This window comes from Alosa sapidissima, chromosome 21, assembly GCF_018492685.1.
Source record: "Alosa sapidissima isolate fAloSap1 chromosome 21, fAloSap1.pri, whole genome shotgun sequence".
In the NCBI taxonomy this organism is placed as follows: domain Eukaryota; kingdom Metazoa; phylum Chordata; class Actinopteri; order Clupeiformes; family Clupeidae; genus Alosa; species Alosa sapidissima.
Genome location: NC_055977.1, coordinates 20,370,041 through 20,391,261, shown reverse-complemented (window position 1 = coordinate 20,391,261; position 21,221 = coordinate 20,370,041). Strand labels below are relative to the sequence as shown.

General features: G+C 42.5%; 3 protein-coding genes across 11 annotated transcripts in view; 2 read left to right on the top strand and 1 right to left on the bottom strand.

Annotated features, from left to right (window-relative positions):
- The window catches only part of LOC121695859 (protein MTSS 1-like), a 39,684-nt gene extending 27,270 nt beyond the window's left edge, over nt 1-12,414 (top strand). The window contains exons 6-16 of one of the 9 annotated variants that reach the window (XM_042077014.1): nt 153-227; nt 805-816; nt 3,318-3,475; nt 4,288-4,395; nt 4,592-4,689; nt 5,202-5,412; nt 7,359-7,475; nt 7,863-8,132; nt 8,752-8,919; nt 9,313-9,469; nt 9,776-12,414. In XM_042077014.1, the coding sequence (XP_041932948.1) occupies nt 153-227; nt 805-816; nt 3,318-3,475; nt 4,288-4,395; nt 4,592-4,689; nt 5,202-5,412; nt 7,359-7,475; nt 7,863-8,132; nt 8,752-8,919; nt 9,313-9,469; nt 9,776-10,371 (1,970 nt within the window). In that variant the 3' untranslated portion in view covers nt 10,372-12,414. Of the gene's footprint in view, nt 1-152; nt 228-804; nt 817-3,317; nt 3,476-4,287; nt 4,396-4,591; nt 4,690-5,201; nt 5,413-7,358; nt 7,476-7,862; nt 8,133-8,751; nt 8,920-9,309; nt 9,470-9,775 lie in introns of all 9 variants that reach the window. The other 8 variants (XM_042077013.1, XM_042077022.1, XM_042077016.1 and 5 more) reach the window with 8 other exon arrangements.
- Nucleotides 12,415-12,453: 39 nt separating this feature from the next.
- Nucleotides 12,454-14,644, bottom strand: ndufb9 (NADH:ubiquinone oxidoreductase subunit B9). The gene is made up of 4 exons (XM_042077030.1): nt 14,490-14,644; nt 13,215-13,407; nt 13,014-13,127; nt 12,454-12,813 (listed from the first exon to the last, which is right to left on the bottom strand). Exons 1-4 carry the CDS (start codon nt 14,573-14,575, stop codon nt 12,682-12,684), a joined length of 525 nt encoding a protein of 174 aa, XP_041932964.1. The 5' UTR covers nt 14,576-14,644; the 3' UTR covers nt 12,454-12,681.
- A 221-nt stretch (nt 14,645-14,865) lies between these two features.
- Nucleotides 14,866-17,600, top strand: tatdn1 (TatD DNase domain containing 1). Its single transcript, XM_042077031.1, has 12 exons — nt 14,866-14,941; nt 15,255-15,320; nt 15,411-15,460; nt 15,554-15,617; nt 15,766-15,909; nt 16,077-16,119; nt 16,218-16,303; nt 16,407-16,447; nt 16,533-16,609; nt 16,694-16,764; nt 17,067-17,193; nt 17,354-17,600. Exons 1-12 carry the CDS (start codon nt 14,905-14,907, stop codon nt 17,454-17,456), a joined length of 909 nt encoding a protein of 302 aa, XP_041932965.1. The 5' UTR covers nt 14,866-14,904; the 3' UTR covers nt 17,457-17,600.
- The last annotated feature ends 3,621 nt before the right edge of the window (nt 17,601-21,221 follow it).

Sequence of the window (21,221 nt, the reverse complement as noted above, 5' to 3'; positions counted from 1 at the left end):
GAAAGATTCTGTGTTTAAAATCATCAGCTCTTTGGATGGCAAGAGCAGCAGTGCATTCAAAAAAGTGTGAATTCATTCTGTTTTTTAACACTACCCATAGTCTGCCCCACAAAGCACTGCAGTGGTAAGACCTATTGTGTTTCCTTGTACAGAGTACAAAAAGGCCCGACAGGAGATCAAGAAGAAATCCTCTGACACGCTCAAACTGCAGAAGAAAGCAAAGAAAGGTAATGGGACTGCTGAGGCCCACTGTCTGTTTTTGTGCACCAAACTCACAGTCTGTACTGGCACACTAAGCAAAGTCTACCTAGTTGAATTTGTTTTGTTTTGTCTTGTTTTTTTGTTTTTTTAAAAAGGCCAGCTGTTAGATAAAGATAATTGTTATTTTGTTTATTTACTTTTTCACTTTGTACTGACTTCCTTAAGTTCATATAGTGTGTTCACATTTATCCAGGATTTAAAAGAAATGTTTTATTTGATCTGTATCAAATATTTGGCAACATCACTTAAACGACTCTAAAGCAGAAACAAAATCATAGTTGATGTAGAGGCTTAAGCTCACCGGGCCATTTCTTGAGTGGGCATCTGTGCATTTAATTTTTTCAGTGCCGAAATAATTGTCTTCCAACAAGTGGATCTTGGTGGCTTCTATTTCACTGTTTCAGAGCTTAGAAGATTCTGTAACAGATAAAACCCACTTAGGAACTGGCCCTGTGTTTCTGAATATGAAACTGACTGAAAATATTTTCCTCTTTGCGCCACCACGCGCCATTTTGCATCCCACCATGCCCCTGTACTATCCAGCTGATGTGTTTGGTAAGTTTGTGTGTCGCGGTTCTCTGTTAACCTGTCGACCCCCACCCACCTTCTGTGTGGTCCTGGAAGAAGTCCTTAAGTGCAGATCTAGGAGAAGCCCTCAATTTTTCAATTTGATTAGGAAAAAGATTCTTCCCCAACCATTTGGCTGATTCTGGATCTGCACTTATGTGTAACTTCTGCCAACACCAGTCCAGTTTTTGGTCACATTCCTCACAGTGGGCACATGGCCCAGTGGCCCCGAGAGTTACAGTCGCACTGCTACCATTCCCTTGACTTTTCCCTTGTGTGTGGCATGACTGCCTGTCACGACCCAGGCATGGGCCTATGAGCAAAATATCAATTAAGTGAAATTGCACAATTCAGGTGTGTGTGCCCTTTTGTCATACTCAACAGCAAATACTCCTTGCTTGATCACTTTCCTCAGAATTTGTTTATTACACAGGATCTGGTTTCTGCTAAACCACAATGGGATTTGCATTCCTTTAAATCTAGCCAAGTCTCCACACACACTCTTCCTTAAATTACCTAAAACACACACGTACACAGTAAGAACACTCCTCTTATTGTAAATCCATGCTTATTTCTACTGAACTCATATGATAATCAAATAGGAATGATAGCCCAAAACAATACCCAGCAAAGCTGCATGAGTAGTAAATGTAGTAGAATTTATAGTTTTACAATATTCACAGTATATGTCTGTTATACTTCATGTAATTGCATGGTAATCGTAGGGTTCACTGTAAAGATGACATCAAAATGTGTGTGTCTTGAGACAATATGAAGTGTCGTATACACGTCAATGTGGTCTGAGTGAAAAAGAATGAAGACTTTCCCCAGAATTGTTTTGGTAAACTTTTGTAGACACTGAGAGTTATATCATTATGAATGGATTATTGTGGCTCCAGACTCTGCAGATCGCATAAATCTGCTGTCTTGTATTTTACATTCCAACCTGAGGCCGACCTTAGAAACGGAGAGTTCTTTGGACTGACCCTTGAGGAACCCCGTCTGTGGTCAGCAGCATCGTACAGTAGCAGGAAGGGCCTGTTATTTTGTGCAAAGGGAAAATCCCAGCACAGCTCTGCATGCAGTTAGTGAGGAATGGAGAGCTTCGTTGAGAATGTACTCCCTTGATAGACGTTAAAGCCATGTGGGAAACGTACTGGTGTGTGTATGTGTGAGTGTCTGTGCGCGTACAGTTGCACTTCATGTGATGGCGGAATTCCTCTTTCCCTGGAAAATAAGATAGCCTTGCCTCCACCGCATAACTGCTGCTGGCTCGGCTGTGAAACTGAAAACTTTAATTGTATGTTTACATCTTGAGGGGCCTTTCACTTTTTGGGTTCAGGACCAAGCAGTCTTGTTTTCTCTTTTCTTTTTTGTTCTCTGTTTTTGTTTGTTTTTTTCTCTCTCTCTTTTTCAGAACTCTCCAGCTTGTGGTTCCCAGTCACTTGATAGGTTCTTATCATGTTCCCACATTCTGCATTCAAATGGGCTCCACGCATACAGTACATGCTGCCACCTCAACCTGTCCCTCTCAGCTCACCTACCACGATAGCCTGTACAGAGAGATATAATGAGGGAGCACACCGGGGGCATGGCCACTCAGTATCCACTTTCTGTGCAGCCATTGCATAAGTGTGTGTGAATAGATACAATGCCGCCCTGTGACACAGTGTGTTTCCTGCCTCAGGGACCCTCTCTTCCCTCAGAGTGTCTGATCTTGCCCGACGCTGCACGGCAAGGGTGTGACCCTGCTCGAAGCCACCAACCGGTTCCACAGCTTGACTCAAAATTGCTCTTGAACTTTGGGAAAGGACATCTGCTCAGACAGAGCAGCAGCTGACTTGTGCGCAGTGAAACTACTTGCACTGAGGCGATGCTGAAAGGGGTCATATAAATCTTAATAGTGTAGCAGAGATCAGTACCAAATTTCTTTTATGCCTACAGACCGTTGCCTTTGGTGTGTGAGGAACACCGTCAGGTGTAAAGGACGGAAGCCATTTGACTCTAACGCAAATATTGGGCTTAGTAGATGAGTCATTCCTTGCGTGCATATCTGTTATAGGAAAATCTGAGTCAACAGTTGTCATTAATAGGCAAGGCCACTGGTTCTAGACCAATACCTCCAGGTCCCTTGCACGTACAATGTCATGCATCTTGGAGTCTATCAAGATATTGAACTATTGAACCCCATTCACCTGAAAAAGTATGCCCTTTGTCCGCATGTGTGTGATCCATAGTAGAGCACATAAATAAGAAATAAGTCACAACATATGCTATAGTTTTAAGCCACATGATGTGCTGTCTTGACACAAAATGTATGTCTGAGAGAATGTAAAGCACTGTGCCATAACTGAAAAGCTGCATCTGAAACAAACTATTACTAAGGCATAAAACATAGGCTAGTTTTATGGGATACAAAATTGCATCAAGGCTGGGTCGTAACCATGACAACACCGGCTGTTTTTTTTTTTGTTTTTTTTTTAACCCAGGCCGCGGGGACATCCAGCCACAGCTGGACAGCGCCATGCAGGACGTGAGCGACAAGTACCTGCTGCTGGAGGAGACGGAGAAGCAGGCAGTCAGGAAGGCGCTGATTGAGGAGCGCGGGCGCTTCTGCACCTTCGTCACCATGTTGCGCCCCGTCGTGGTGAGTCCCCCTTCATCCACTTCCTGGTTGTCTCTCATCTTTTTTTCTATTTCGATGTTCCCTCTCTTTGACACTCAATTTCCTCTCCTCTTCAACTCCTTATTCTAAATGCTAAATTGGGGAGTTCTTCATGTCCTCTTTCTTGGATTGGTTGTCTCTTCCTCTTTCTCTCTGTAACTTTCCATCTCCCACTTTCACTTCACATCTCCTCCTTATTCAATACCTTTTTTAATCTATCTTTTCTGCCATGCTCTCCTCATCTCTTTCTCTCTTTTCCTTCTCTGTATATAACACTACACATCTTCTTCTCCCATTTCTGACCACATTAGCCCACAGTCAAATTAAAAAAAAAAAAAAAATGGAATATAGTTAAGGTGGAGAGAGAGATGTTTATTTTCCTTCAACGGCACCTTGTGTCCCAATCTTCAAATTCTGCTGGAAGCCAGACTTCTGCTGGAAGTATCATTGAGTAAAGGGACTGTTATAGTTTATGTGAATGCTGCCTATTCTCTGATAATCAGCCATCTTCCCCCCCTGGCTTGGAGTGGTGTCCTCGGCTGTTTTTAGAGCCATGTGACATTCTTTTTGGATGCCTGAGTTCTCATGTTACTTAATGCTTTGAACTCTGCATATGTTCTGTCAGCTAGAACACAATCAATGAAAGACTAATGCAGAGTGAAAACACACAAGATGACAGATATATGTGAACCCCCTGAGTGAAAGGTACGATTTAAGTGTGTGTGTGTGTGTGTGTGTGTGTGTGTGTGTGTGTGTGTGTGTGTGTGTGTGTGTGTGTGTTGTTTGACCCTCAGGAAGAGGAGATGTCCATGCTGGGAGAGATCACCCACCTGCAGGCCATTTCTGATGACCTCAAGACGCTGACCATGGACCCACACAAACTCCCCCCCTCCAGCGAGCAGGTCTGTTCCCCATGCATTTGTCCATCTACCTATCTGGACATTGCTATTAGGCAATAGTTTAGGCACTACAGAAACACCACTCACCCACAACTTCCCAATTAATGTTACCCAAACAAATGAATATGCGTTTCGTAGCCTATGTTGCTTGCTGTGTTTCCAAATCCAGTTGACTAACGAGGCGGCTCTGGTTCTACAGGTAATTATAGACCTGAAGGGCTCAGACTACAGCTGGTCTTACCAGACGCCCCCGTCCTCTCCCAGCACCACAGTGTCCAGGAAGTCCAGCATGTGCAGGTACAGTGCCAGGGCAGTGCTCAGCAGCACGAAGGGTTAAACTGGGCGGGTTCAGAGGTGGATCTGCATCACTGCCTCTGTAGTTCAGATCCAGAGATATCATGATTTATTATTACACTATCTGTTCAGGTACATAATGGAAATAAGCAATGCTTGTATCTCTTAATATGATTTCATCACAATTTATTACAAATTTTATCTTTGCCAACCAGCATCCAGCATCAATATGCCAAAGAGTGATTATAATCCTAAAGGGCCCCCTTGTGGTCAAAATGAGTCATTGCAATACTGTTGCACAGTTATTTTGCATTCTACAATGTGATGTCTTATACTGTTTTGCATTCTACATTGTGATGTCTTATACTGTTTTATACAAAACTGCATGTCAAATTTTGATTGCTTACATTTTTCAATGTTATTTTGTTGCTTATTTTCTATCATTTCCCCGATCTCATCTCTCTAACTTCTATCCCTCTATCATCTCCTCCTGTCTGTGTGTTCTGTCTCAGCAGCAGTCTAAACAGTGTGAACAGCAGTGACTCACGCTCCAGCGGCTCCCACTCCCACTCGCCCACCTCCCACTACCGTTACCGTGGCTCCGCCCCGCCCCAGCAGGGCCCCGCCCGCCTGCCCAGCGTCTCCTCGCACGACTCCGGCTTCATCTCCCAGGACGCCTACCAGTCCAAGTCCCCGTCCCCCATGCCCCCCGAGACCAGCCCACAGGTAGGATCCTCTGCCTGTCAATCAAAACCCAACAGAGAGTGATCTAACATTTGGTTCAGCCATAGCCTAAAGCTATAGGAGAAAGGTCAGAGGTCATTTTAAGCTTTGTGAAAATCTGACCCAGGAAGAATCAATTGGTCAATTTCATTACCAATTCCATTCATTAAGTGCCTTTTCAAAGCAACATTGACCAATATTGACAACTTATGACTGAATAAGTGATGTAAGTGATGAAATGGCAAGCTCCAAGTTGAATTCCACATCCAGTCCCAAGCACAATGCCCCTTTACATGGCTCGAAACAAATGGAATTAATAAACTGTAGTGTTGTTTGTATTTACATTCTTCACAGGAATGTTATATTAGCCAAGCACAGCTGCAGGTTCCATATAAACATCCAGTTCTGAACACAGTTATATGAATATTTCACACTCACACTCACTCACTCACTCACTCACTCACTCAAACACAAACACACACACACACACACACACACACACACACTCGCAGCTCTCCATTCACATCAGCCTTTGTCAGAACACTTAGTTGTTGCTAGGTAACACTGCTCGTTAGACGGCACAGCCGTGTTGGAGCCTCGGCAGGCTGGGCAGGGAGTGCTGGATGAGTCACCGACCCACACCGACCCGAGCCGCTCCAACACAGAGACAGTCCAGGACAGCATCCATGTCCGCCTGTCCCCCACACACACACAGGCCTCACACACACAGCAGGTCACTTCACCACTGACGCAGGGACCTAGCGAAGCATCTTAACACATCACAGAGATATCCTAGTCTTATGATTTCTTATAGTAGGATACTTGCTGTAGTGTAATGTAATGCATAATAAGTGAAGCATATTCTAATGCTTCATGCTAGTTTGTTGCAATTATTGTAGAAATAATTGAATGACTGGATTCTACTGTCATTGGTTTGTTGTTACTACATGGGTGACAAAGCCATATGTCCACCAAAATAATACATTAGGTTTGTGTGTCGGTATATTGTTTGTTGTTACTACAAACTACAAAGGAAAACAAAGCGCTATGGTTACTATATGTGCTGTTTATGGTTGGCCTCTGTGCTGCCATAAATACACTGGGGCATGATAGACATCTTAATGATTCCCGAAGCAGACCTATAATCAGTGCACACAAACCACATCTAATAAAAGTAGACTCAGTATCAGCGTGTTTTTTAGATTGTGTGTGTGTTGTTGGTTTCACTCCACACTCTGCCACAGGGCAGTCTCAAAGGGGTCCGATGTGCTTTCTGCGCATGGCTTTCTCAGTGTTCCATTTCTTTCTCTCTCTCTCTCTGTCTCTCACTCTCTCTCTCCCCGCTTTATTCTGGCCACGTTTTATTGCTTATGCAGCTGAAGGTTTGTGCTGAAGTGCTGCTTTCTGCTCTGCACATGACTGACCCCACTGGGTTGCATTCTGTTTCCACGGGCCCATACCAGCCTCAGCCTCTTGGTCTCTCTGCTTCCAGTTCACTGTGCCATACGCTCTCACGCTGCTCTCACGCTATAGCTGTTTTAGTGTTTTTGTTTGTTCCTATTCAATTTTGAGTGCTACTTTTTTCTTTGACATATCTTTAACATACTTCTTCTGTCTTTGTGTGTGTGTATGTGTGTGTGTGTGTGTGTGTGTGTGTGTGTGTGTGTGTGTGTGTGTGTTGTCCTGTCACCTTCCTTTCTCCTCCATCCTCTTCTGTTGATTTCTCTTGATTTCTGCCAATCCTGGTACATTGTGTGATGCTGCTGCTGTGACCTTCTGTCTTCATGTCACTTCCCATGTGTGCTGTGTCAATGTGCTGCCTCTCTGGCCTCTCTGTGTGTTTGTGTTGTCCCTTTCTTGCTCCATGTGTGTGTGTGTGTGTGTGTGTGTGTGTGTTTTTTCTGCAAATCCAATCCTGTGTGTTTTCGCGCTGCATGGCTGTGCTGTAGCCCTCTTCTGAGTCCAGCTCGTCGGACGCCTCTGAGTCTGGTCAGCCCAGCAGCGAGGGCAGCCCACAGGCCCCTCAGGGGCCCACTCAGCCCAGCCCCAACACTGATGGGGAGAAGGTGAACAAACTGGCCTCTTTTACACACACACATGCGCGCTTGCACACACACACACACACACACACACACACACACACAAACTTCTGTGCACTTCCAGTGGATCCATTTTTAGGTTCACAATGTTATTTTAGTCCTCTATATTTGTTCATTTTTTTTCTGATATGATCAAACATGGTCAACCGTTATTATACGATTTTCAACATTGTATTCATTTTGCGTTATTTATTTATGTATAATTTGCCTACATGCATCACTTCATTGTAAAATTTTAAGTTTTGTCAGTTTTATTTTTGTTTCACATGTACTTTAAGTTTGATCCTGAGTTGTTCATCTTTCCCCATTGTGTCTGTTTTTGTATGTTATTTTTGTCCCATCCCACTCATTTAGTTATCTAATGGCTACGACCATCACAGACCCCCCGACTCGCCCTGCCTGCGTGAGGAGTGCTCCCTGGAGCAGTACCTACCCCTCCCCCTCCCACCACCCTGCCCCTCCTCCACCTCCCCCACCACCATCATCACCACCACCACCCCAACCTCCCCCTCCCCGGGGTGGCCCTGGTCTCGCCCCAGCTCTTCCATGATGAGCGACTACCCCCCCTACTGCCCCCTGGTCCCGGGCATGATGCCCTTCTCCTCCAGAGTGCCCAGCTGGAAGGTTTGTTCGTCCTCCATATCGCCTCTCATCTCCTTTTTTCTCCCTCCTCCTCCTCTTCCTCGTCTATATTTCTGTGTTCTTTCTCAACAAAGTCTGCCCTCTCTGTCCTCAAAGTAACAGCAGTTAAAAAAATGTCACTTTCCGTTCCCAATACAGGGAAATCTGTGCAGTCATTCAGCTATTTTAGACTCGTCTCCTAGGCTACTAATAGCATTCATTAGCTGCCATTAGCCCCAGCTGTTTAGTTCCAGTTACTCTGGTTTGTGGGAGACACATGAAACCTTTTGTCTGTTTCCGGCAAGTCTGGCTTCAGTGAGCTCTAGCGAAAAATAAAATATTCTATATGAGTTTTCTTGGATATCAACTGAACTTTACTCAACTCTTCCAACAGTTTTCTAACCACATTTTAATGGCATGAATAATAATGGCTAGCCCCTGGAGTTTGTTCTATTTGCTGTTTTTTCCATTTTCTGTGCCATTCATATGTTCTCAAGGAAATGGGTATCAGGATTTGCTTCTCAAAAACAAACTAACCACCGTGTAATAATGGGGAACACACACACACACTCCCCACACACCTATTAAGGAAAACCCTTTCTAAAGCAGTTTGTCTGTGTAGGACTGGGCTAAGCCTGGGCCCTATGACCAACCCATGGTGAACACGCTGAGGCGGAACAAGGAGAAGCGTGAGCCCACAGAACCCACGAGCCCCCTGGCAGGAGAGGCCAGCACTGCTGGGGAGGACCCACAGAGACCCAGGACCATCCACCCAACCAGTCCTCCTAAGGTAGACTATCCCGCCTTGATGCACAGCAGTTACAGCTTTTGTGGTAAATTCTCAATTCGGTCCGTTTCTTTAAGGGCATTTCATTGTTTTGTCAGTCTGAGTTGGCAAAGGGTTGGCAGGTCATGGAAAAGGCATCCAAAGGCTGGATCACATTGAATTTGAATTTCAAATGGTTCTTAATTTTTTTGTACTCAAATGTGAATGCTTATAATATGTTGAGTATAAACACATTTGTGTGCAGACCTATCTGAACCAGATTACCTGTTTTTTTCTCATCTGTGTAGCACAGTATTGATTCTAGTGCAGGGCCGAGTGTAAGTGGGTGGGCTGCGCCCTCTAGTGTTTAACTGTATGTTTTCATGTGCTTGCGTGTGTGTGTGTGTGTTGCAGCAGGAGGATGCAGAGGCCCATGAGGAGCTGGCCATGGCCCTGAGCAGAGGCCTGCAGCTTGACATCCAGCACTCCAGCCGAGACTCCCTCCAGTGCTCCAGTGGCTACAGCACCCAGACCAACACACCCTGCTGCTCTGAAGACACCATCCCCTCACAAGGTACTGTACATGCACCTTTTAATCCATCTGCTGCATATCATGGATTAAGCCTAGTCTAGTCCTAGACTAAAAGTGTTTTTCAGTGCAGACTGACCCTATACAACATTGAGTTTATTTGTCTAATGACCTTTAAGATGGTCTGTACATTTTATCTGGAGTTCTGGTAATCATTTTGTTTTCTTGAATTGAGCCCCTGTTGTGAGCAGAAGTTAGACATTACCATGCCATATTTTGACATAATTTATACGGTTACTGTACGGTTATACAGTATGTAACATCTCCATATGCTTTTCTGTTCTGGTGCAGTGTCAGATTACGATTACTTCACTGTGGGCGGAGAGCAGGAAGTGGACCAGCAGGACTTTGACAAGTCCTCCACCATCCCGCGGAACAGTGACATAAGCCAGTCTTACCGACGCATGTTCCAGGCCAAGCGGCCGGCCTCCACTGCAGGGTTGCCGTCCAACGCCGGCCCGGTCATCCTCACACCGGGCGTGGCCACCATCCGCCGCACGCCCTCCTCCAAGCCCAACCTGCGCCGGCCGTCCGGAGGCGGCATCGGGCCCATCCCCATCCGCACGCCCATGGTGCCCGTCAAGACTCCCACCGTGCCCGAGTTCCCCGCCGGCCTGCCCTTCAGCGAGGAGAGCGAGACGTGTTCGCCCACCAGCCCCGCTGGGTCGCCCACCGCAACGGCCACCGGGGCAGCAAACACCAGCGGCAACAGCCCCATGTCTTCGCCACCAGCTCACACTCCAGGCGTGGAGCCCCACGGCGACGCTAACGCAGAGGAGGCCGACACCCAGAACGCCCAGGGAGACAACATGCTCCTGGCCATCCGCCGGGGGGTGAAGCTGAAGAAGACCACAACCAACGACCGGTCGGCCCCGCGCATCGCCTGAAACCCCATCCCACCTACTGCATAAGCGTGTAAGCAGTAAGGTGGGGAATAGGGGTCTAAGATGTAGCAAGAGTTTGTGTTGAGGTATAACATGACATTCGTGTCCATACCTGTAGCAGTAGGAAGTGAAATATGGGGTCAGGATGAGGTGTCCTCAGAAATATATGTAGGTCTCGGAGAACGGAGGGATTGGAGCATTTGATTTTAATATTTCCATGACTTTTCAGATTAGACGAAAAAAGGCTCTGTCTTTGTTTTGTACATAAATAATTCTAATTATATTTTGAAGTGTTATACAGTATGTTTATATGTTTCTTTTTTGTCATTGATGCTCCATTTGTAATCCCCATTTCTGAAAAAAATGTGCCAAAAGCCTCAAAGCTGAGCGTTTTTCAATAGTTTCATTTCACTTAATAGGATTTATCTTTTCTGTGAAAATGCCAGAGATTATGAAAAAGTAAAGCAATGACAAGAGTTAGGGTGGGCAATCTACTAGATAGAACTCTTAAAACTGAAAGAAAAGTGCACTAGAGAACAGCCAGAACTGCGATATGGCATCATCTCTTAAATATGTCCCTTATAAAACTCATTTGATACGTTCCAGTAACGTGCATGCCCAATCTGAAAGTTTATTGTGACCAGTCTTTTCTGGACACATACTTTAATTGCCTGTGCAGTGTCAGGCAGTATTGTAAATAGAACACACGGTCTAATTAGTCCAGAAACACACATTTGTATGTTTCAACTGAAGTCTGGGTAAGACGCAAGAGTGTGTGAGTGTCTGGTGGAGATTGAGTATACCTTTTTGCCCTTCATGTCCATCTTTGTATTCAGTACACTACACTTCACTGGAGTGATACACTTTGGCAAAAGCCAACGTGTAGATAAACCCAAGGACGTTTGAAAGACATTCAACCCATGGTCAAACATTTCTTTAAAGTTTTCAGAAAAGTCCTCTCTAAAAGTAAAAATATATACAGTATGTTTTTTCTCACGGTGAGCAAGAATTTCTGTAGACAGTCAATGTCATGTCGCTTCACAGGAACTCCTTTTGTAACTTTGTTACAATCATGGAGTCAGCAGTGATGCCATACTCCCTTACTTCTGTTCACACTGGTGGTATACACATTTGGGTTTGGGGAGCTCCTTCAGTCGAAGCTTTGTGTTTTTAAATAATTCTTGATATATATTTTTGCCCTTAACTTATTTCAACACATGAAGACTCCTGCAAGATCAGGAGGTCTACAAAGAACCTACATTTCCCCAAGAACCACTGTAAATCCACCAAGTATTCAAAGCCATTACCTCATTGACGTAAGACTACAGCAGTCTAAAACAGTTTTCCCCAGGGAAGAGCTAGCTCAGCTACACTGTCGACATGAACTTTTCTCACAAAAGTATAAAGAAATGTATTTCTGCATGTTGCTTTCAGAGTATTAATGCGCATTACTTTAAAAAACAACTATTTATCCAAATAAATTCCCTCTTTCCCCCGCTCACCACATCCCCATTTTAGAGCCGTTGAATATATTGTGCAGCGACTGAGGTCTGTGCTGTTGTCCCAGAAAAAGCAGACCTCTATAATGTGCGTAGAACAGAGTAGCTGATGCGACATGCATATGACGCTGACATTATTGACTGTCTGCACCTGTGTGATTTCCTGTCTTGATTACAACATAAGTGGTTTATTATAAATGTCAAACAACTCTAGCTGTAACTATGTGTTGTTTTCTTTTTTCCAGAGTACAGCTGTTTAGATAAGTTGCCAAAATGTTACCTTTGTAAAATAACCCAGATGTTCAAAACGCATAGGTTTGGTGTTTTTAACCCGTTGTTGAAAGCAGATGGTCAAACTTCAGGATTTCTTAGACACTGTTGCTAATGCTTGCTTCAGTACCATGTCTGTGTATGAAGAGTTGACTTTTTGTTTATGTTTTATATCCTGTCTCCTCTGACCTATCAAAGATGGTTCCTGTTTATGTAGTTCTATCCCCTCTCTCTGTCAAACAGTTTTCAGCTTACAATAAAGGTGTTGAAAAGAAAACCTTTCGTATTACTAATACTACCCATGACCACAGTTATATAGGATTTTACAATATACATTTATTTATAATTTCTTCAACTTATTCACCAGTCAACAGAAATAGCAGGTATGCTAATACAGGTTTCTACAGGTAAGTGGCGGTGTTCTCCCTCTGACCAAACTGGTAAATGAACATTACATTTGTTCAGGGCCAGTGTCATGGTTTGAAATGCATCCTAGTCTCAAGACATGCAATGGCAAAGTCACTGGCCAGCACCGACTGCACTCTTACATTGGGCGCTCCCTAGGGCGGGTGACAAACTGCCACCACAGAGGGGGGAGGTCTCCCTCCTTCCTGGCTGGAGGAAGGGCCTCGCTCTTGGGGCCATCGGCAGGGGTCTCGTCCTGCAGCTGCTGGACCTGAAGCACACAGAGACCACCTTTACTGTACAGCAGTACCAGAGGGTAATGTGTCAGAAGAATGTTATCAGGCACAACACATTTTCCCTGTGCGTGTGATCTCTGGCAAGGTAATGGTGCCAAACTAAAACACAAACAAAATGTTTCGTTCTAATTTGTCATTGCCTTTCAAGTGATAATGAGCAGTCGTGTGGCCTTACCTCCTTCTCCCATGACTGAGCACGGAGTTTCTTCCACTGCTCCCTCTTGGAGAAATAGTCAGGATACATAGCTTTTTCAGAGGGATGCCAATGGTCCAAGCACCATTCAGGGACCTGCAAACCCATGAAAAGAAAGTTATACTATGCATTGAAGGTAAGGCCCCAACAATGTCTCGAGTGATTAACAGAGTGTTTAATTACCTTATAGCACTCATATCTCTCATAAGAAGTCCCTCCAGGAGAGTCTGGGAAGAGGTAGGGCTGAGGATGCTGGTTAGCCCAGAATTCCTCCTCTCCGGCTTTAAGCATCAAAGTGGCTTTAGCCATGTCCTTCTCACTCTTGCCGTCATCAAACCGTGCCCTCAGCAGACAAGCATAGAAGCGATATTTGTCCCTAAGACAGATGACGCATACATATTGTTAGGACACAATGTTACTGTTGAAGATAATTTCATTAAGACGCTAACTCGTTAATGTTTACTACAGCGTAAGTAACTAACAGTGTCACTAACAGAGATAGACACGTTTTCTGTAGATTTCACTAGTCCTTGAGCCAGAGGCGGTTGGTTGGTACCATCTGAGAGGAATGGGTCTCAGTGATTTTTGGCTAGGTGTGCCACCCTAGAGTTAATAAATAAATAAATAAATGAATGCATTGCATTGGTAGTAGCTGTTTGCATTTTATCATTATTTAATAACAAGTTACATTTTTATAGTGCCTTTGTCAACACTCAAGGTCACTCTACAGAAGTCAAAACAAAACAAAAAAGGGGGGGGGGGGGGTGGCAAGTCTATGCAGTGGTGGAGGGGAAGTGTTCAAGAAACAGAAAGGTCTTGAGATTAGATTTGTAGAAAGGTTGGGAGGAGCAGTCACGGAGAAGTATTATATTCCGTGGCAGACATGAAAAACATGTCTGTCAATAGATAATAGGCTCATTTATTTACACATACAATTTCAGAAAACGTGCAACACACACAAAAAAAACAATGACTTAATGTAAATAGCTGTGCAAGTTTTGTGGGGATATCTATTAGTTAAGAAGTTTTTAGCCTCTTCACCTGAAATATCCCTACATAGACATATAATGCACATAAATAGGGTGATAAAACACAAACAGCTACCCAAATGCAATGCTGTCACATATTTCTAGAGTGGTAACATTATACCGTTATAACGTTATACATTCACTGTGAGCCAATGGTACCAATTGACCAAAGGAAGGACTACTGTTATTATGATCGGTTTACTTATTGAATTAGTGGTGATGGCATAAGACAAAAGTGATTCAAAGTATGAATGGTCGTGCGCCAGGTGTTTAAGTTTCAACGTAATGTATGACCGATTGGCCTTTCGCTTGCAAATCGTACTGAGTTAGCAAACCTAGCTAGCAAGCTCGCAAACATTAACGTTACCAGCCCATGAAGGCCATTCAAGCGGAACCTTCTTGCTGGACGTTAACAAAACGCGTTACTTACCTAAACACACACCACGATTCGAGGTGCCTTAGAGACTTTTTGTAAAGTCTAAGCACCTTTTGTTGATGTGTAAGGTACGCAGCCATAGCTTCTGTCCCCTGTCACCTTCTCGACGACGAGAGAACGGAATTCTGGGATCATGGAGGATGTTTGCAACTTGTTAGTTCGTTTTGTTTGTAGTATTTGCGCAGCAAAAAAATAAATGTGTTTTTTCCTCCAGCATAATCGAATTTGATTAATCGACATTTACTATTATTGACGTAATGTGGTCAGAGCCTGGATATACTGTCCATAGTTTAAGATATTTAAATAAATCCAGACTTAATTGTACGCATCTACTACAATAATTACGATTTGGGGAATTATGGGAGTTGCTAGGCTTGCATGTGGAGTGTGTTTCTACAGCCTGTCCAAAATGAATGCTCCTGTCATGGCAAGTTTCAAATTCATTGGTAAGTAGATATGTTGGTGTTATGTTAAATAAGTGTGCTAAACAATTTTCGATAAACGCATTTTAAATGCTCACAAATCCACATGCAATCGGCTCAGTTAATGTTGCAGCTGCTAACGTTAGCTAGAATGTCTGATGTGATTCCCATAGTTTTTACTCTTCACAACGACTTCCATTTACATTCATTTACCAGACACTTTTATCCCAAATGACTTACAGAAGAGAACATTCAAGCTACGGTTTAGAGGAGACCTTAGCGAGTAATTACTACTGCATTTCTGTCAATATCCATCACGTTTCTTTATCTTTTACAGATATTGGGATAAATTTGACAGATCCCATGTTTCGGGGAATCTACAGAGGAAACAAGAAACATGAAGGTATGCTGCTTATATCTTTAACATGTTGTTCAGCAGCATGTTTCTGAATATCTGGATACCCCCGTGCTCACTTGCTGCTTATATTTGCAGATGACTTTGACCAAATTATCGAAAGAGCATCCAGTGTTGGGGTGAAAAAGGTAATCTGAGACAGGGAATTAAAATGTATGCTGAATTAAGACAAAAGTGTATGTTACATAAAACACTAATGCAGCTGAATTTATTTTGTGCAGTTCATGATTACAGGAGGAAACCTTGAGGACAGCAAGGAGGCCCTCAAGATGGCAGAGTCCAGAGGTTTGATTAAGTTTCTCTGTATTGATTAGTGGTTTTGCCCTTACACACTTACTTAGAGAAAAGTCAGAATATGTGTCTGTTTGTAATGAATCCACTTTGCCTTATTGCTCCCTTTTCACTAAGTACCAATTCTCCAACTTTTGACCAGATGAATTTTACAGCACTGTAGGTTGTCATCCAACACGCTGTAGTGAGTTTGAGCAGAGCGGCCCAGATCAGTACTTTGGATCACTGAGGGAACTAGCAGTGTCAAACAAAAGCAAAGTGGTGGCTATCGGAGAATGTGGTCTTGGTGAGTAACAGTCTGATCCACTCTGTGTACTAGTTACCAGTATGTCTGTAAGCTATAATGTGCACAATACTTTTACCACCATTTTAGACCCATGTTTAGGTATGGATGAACTTTCAATCTGACTATGGATGTTACATCATTGATATATTCATATATATTTTCCACAGATTTTGATAGGCTGGAATTCTGCCCAAAAGAAACACAACTTATGTAAGCTATTTGTAATATACTTCTAAACACACAGTGTGACCTTACAGGTATCCTACAGAAACATTCAGATCCCCTAATATGTGTCCTTGATTTGGCAGATACTTTGAGAAGCAGTTTGATTTGGCTGAAGAAACCAAACTGCCCATGTTCCTCCACTGTAGAAACTCACATAACGAATTTATTGGTATTACCATTACACTACTTGGTTATTACTATGACACTACTCTCTCTTTGATTTTTGATGGGTGCAGTGAGTTGATCTACAGTATACCCTCCCCTTTTCGCAGAAATCATGAAGCGAAACAGGGACAGATGTGTTGGAGGTGTGGTAAGAAAATATCCATATTATGTTTTTGTGCTATTGAATCCTACTCCTTCATGCTCAGACTTTGTATTGTTTTTCACCATTGTAGGTGCATTCTTTTGATGGAACCAAGGAGGATGCAGCGGCCCTCATCGACTTAGATTTATACATTGGTATTAATGGCTGGTGAGAGTTGTTCTCTTTTCATAGATAATTTTATTATATTTAGGCATGACTTTATCTAAAAGCTACCTGGACTTTCTATTTCAGTTCTCTGAAAACAGAAGCAAATGTGGAAGCTATGAAGTCCATCCCCTCTGAAAGGCTGATGATTGAAACAGGTCTTTACAAAAGAGGTTTTTTTCTTACAAAAGAATTGAATTTAGTTAAAAATATCAGTCTGAGGCTGATTCTTGTTTCCTCTGTAGGCTGCCTACAGTAGACTAGTTAAGTAATATAAAATCACAGTTATTGCATTATCAATTTTTGTTCAAATCAAAATATTGTTCCATCAATTGAAGAACTGAGTTAACTGAGTAAATCCTTTTCCTCAAAACAAAGTGCCTCTGATTTCCTAGTCATATAACAAATTGAGTAAGAACAATCTAATTTTATGTGGTGATGGATTTCTTCCCTCTTGCAGATGCTCCGTGGTGTGGTGTGAAAAACACGCATGCGGGTGCAAAGCACATCAAAACTACTTTTCCCACCAAGAAGAAATGGGAAGCTGGGCATTGCCTTAAGGACCGTAATGAGCCATGCCATATAATGTAAGTCAAATTTAGTTTCTAGGTAGGTGAAGTTACAGAAATTAAAGAGAATGTTGCTGTGAAAAAAGTTTGTGTGTGTTCCTAGAGAGGCCTCTTTTTAGCATTAATTCATCCCATTTGTCAATAATTTAGAATAAGACTTATTCCACCTCTTTTTCAGACAAGTTCTAGAGATCATGGCTGCAGCAAGGAATGAGGACCCTTTGGAGCTGGCTAATACTGTTTACAACAACACAATGAAAGTCTTCTTTACAGGGAGCTAATGACGTTCACAATGTCTTACAGTGAATTAATTCACAAAGTTATCACATTGATTTCCAGTCTATTTGTTTTCAGTAAGAAAATGCTTCTGAAGCACAAAAATCTAAATAAATATGGTGCAATATGGATGTATTGTATATGAGAAACCCTGATTCTTGATGGTTGTATTTATGTAATCCAATGAAACATTGTTATTACTAAAATAATAAGTCATGAATAACAACATCTAACAATATACTATATTTAGACATTAGCGGAAGTCTAACGTGCAGAAGTTAGGGGTGGAAGAAAATTCTCTAGGCATAGGCTTGTACATGCCACTTAATATTCCACACATAATGCTTATCTACATGGACATTTAGCATGCAAACATGACCACATTTCTATAGAGATGATCAACCTGCAGATTAACATAATCTGAGTAAAAACATGGTCACTGTAATCCTATAATATGGACCATTGCATAATACATAGTTCATGAACATGAACACTATTTTAACCATCCGAGATGACATTTACTTGTCCAAAGGCAGATTAGAAATCCCCAGACCTAAATACAACATAAAAGTTAATCACTATCTTTATCTCATTCCTAAACTGTGGAATGTGGAATCTAAAGCAGGGGGTCAAACTCATTTTCATCCTGGGCCACATCAGCATTATGGCTGTCCTCAAAGGGCCGGTTGTAACTCAAAGACTGCAAATGTGTCATAATATGTATAATGTTATCGCACAATTGCCTCTGCATTCTAATATTATTGATTACCAACAATTATTGATTACCAACAAATTAGCTTTCAGAATCAGAACCTTTGAAAGTAGAATTACCAACTATTACAGCAAGCAGATATTCAAGTGTGCGCCTATTGTACAGTTTATTTATTTATTTTAAATGAAGTTTGGTAACAAAAACATATGCTTGTGCATAAATGTATACGCATGTACATAAATGTATGGTACTCAAATTTCTCTGTATTATTATGACCGCCGCGCAGCGAAGCGGCGGTCATATAGGTTTAGTCAGATTTTTTTTCTTTTTTTTTTTCTTCGCATGCCCAAATTTCCGTCAATGATTCTCGGGACACTGAAAGACCGGGGTACACGAAACTTGGTGGGCATGTAACCCCACATGGATAGCATGGAACCATCGTTTTTCGTTTTGATCTGTAGCCCCCCCGCTGGACTGGACCCCCGAAAGGAGGGTAGGGCAGACACAGTTTTCTGTGAATATCTCGAAAACCGTAGGGTTTAGGAGGACCATTTTTTTTTGTATGTTGATCTCAAGGGGCCATGTCAACCCATTCCATAACCACTCATTTCATGTATAGCGCCACCTAGTTGAACACAAAAAAGTAAAAATGAGGTGTTGTAATTGAAGGTATCTGTGACCTAACATAGTCAAAACTGCACGAAATTGGAATTGTAGGATCATTATGACACCCTCTGTATGCACGCCAAGTTTTGTGGAATTCCGTTCATGGGGGGCCACACAATAAATTAATTTATGTTACTATACACCAACTGGCCTGTAGGTGGCCGGAGACAGTTTTCTGTGAATATCTCAAGAACCGTAGGGCCTAGGAGGTCCACCTTTTTTATGTATGTTGGTCTTAAGGGGGCATGTCAACCCATCCCATTACCACTTATTTCATGTATAGCGCCACCTAGTTAAAAATTAAAAAGCAAAAAATTAGGTGTTTTCATCACAATATCTCTGGCTGACAAGGTCAAAACTGCACGAAATTAAAAGTGTAGGATCATTATGACACCCTCCGAATGCATGCCAAGTTTTGTGTACTTTCGTTCATGGGGGGCCTTACAATAAAATAATTTATGTGTACATTTAGTGACGTACACCAACAAGGATTCCCGGGACACTGAAAGACCGGGGTACACAAAACTTGGTGGGCATGTACCCCCACATGGATAGCATGGAACCGTCATTTTTCGTTTTCATCTGCAGCCCCCCCGCTGGACTGGACCCCCCGAAAGGAGGGTAGGGCAGACACAGTTCTCTGTGAATCTTTTATGGTATGTTGGTCTCAAGGGCCCACATCAACCTGGCTCATAATCACTCATTTGTGATTTGCCCCCCCCCCCCCCCGGTAAAAAATGAAAATCAGTAGGATTAAAAGAAAGCCAAAACTAGATGTACCGCATAGCGGTACAAAATATGACCGCCGCTCAGTCCTGTACATCCGTTCCGCGAAAATAAATCACACTTCAATTTGTCTCCATATTTTACTCCATCCCCCACTCTTGAAACTTTTGTGTATGCTTGTTTGGCATGCCTGAGTGTGTGTGTGCGGCTGCACAGAAAGTACCCTACTGGTGCTGAAAAGGTGAATAGATTGTAGAATAGCCAAAGAAGATGTAGAATTGTTATAAAACCTTTAAAATCTCTAAACAATCACAAGTAGGGCAGTTCATCACAGTTCATCCATTGCAACTGGATTGATGAAAGGTCACTTACACCTGTAGGCTACATTGTATTTGGGAAAAGCAAAATGTATCAGCATAATGTTATTTATTTATTTTTTATGTATTTTTAAACAAAAACATCTCTGTCAGTTCCATGCCGTTTTCAACAGCTATCAAAAACAAAGGTCATTTTTGGATGGATGGATTTTTTGTGAATGTTTCTTCTTCTACATAAGATTTTAGTCATCTTTAGTTCATGTAATACTTTATTGTCAATGCACAAATTAAGTAACAGTAGTCTGAAACGTTATTGTTAATGCACAAATTAAGTAACAGTAGCCTAGTCTGAAACGAAATGCTGTTTTACATCTAACCAGTGGTGCAAATAACTGACATGTCCAAATGGGCCTTGATGAAATGCGTCGCTAGACTGTTCATACACATTTTAACGGGCCAAAGTTGAAGAGCTTTTGTCCGTTATTGTTAGTGCAAATATAGGCTGATTCATGTTCCCTTGCATTGTTTAACTGAGGTCCATGGCTAGTCTGGCTTTCATCAGACCAAGCTCAATCTTTTAAGAAATCAAAAAATAAATAGCGGGCAGATCAGGCTGGGTTCACCCAGCCTAGTCCATAGGCACCCGATATTGTTTAATTTTCCGATTGAGATATACACGCTCTGGCTATTCTAAATGCAAAAATGCATCAGAGAGTTATGACAAAACGGTAACTAACAAACTAGATCCTAATAGAAAGCCGTTAGCTTCCCTAAGCTACAGGTAGGATTATAAGGTAGGCCTATTTACAACATAAATTGTCAATAGGCTATGCTGGCGACACAAATAAAATCTCCTTTGGAAACCAATGGCTTACGCCTTACAGTATCAAGCGGACTTAAACTGTCATATCGTGGCGAAAAGTTGTAATAAAATTCACGCAGCTCCATGAGTCAAGGAAAGCGCGAATGAAGTAGCCACTTCTAAATGGGACCCACTACACAGTAGCTTAAGGTGTTTTGCTAAAGCAGCCATAATGAAATGAAGGTGTCATTGTTTGGATACTTCACACACACGTGCTTTTTAATTTCACAGACTACAACTACCAAGCTGTAATCAAAGCACATCGATTCCCCTCTCACACCCTGCACGCACTTAAAACAAAATAAACAGGCGTCTCAGTCTCACGCATGTATAGGCAAAACTGTATCAGACCGGTGTAACGTTGGTAAATCTTCCATTGCACAGAATGATTTTGTAGCACGTGCAATAAATGACAGTCGAAAGATACAAACAGTGCTGCTATACATTTGCTTGGTATAACCGCATTTATAGTTTTCTACAAATGCAA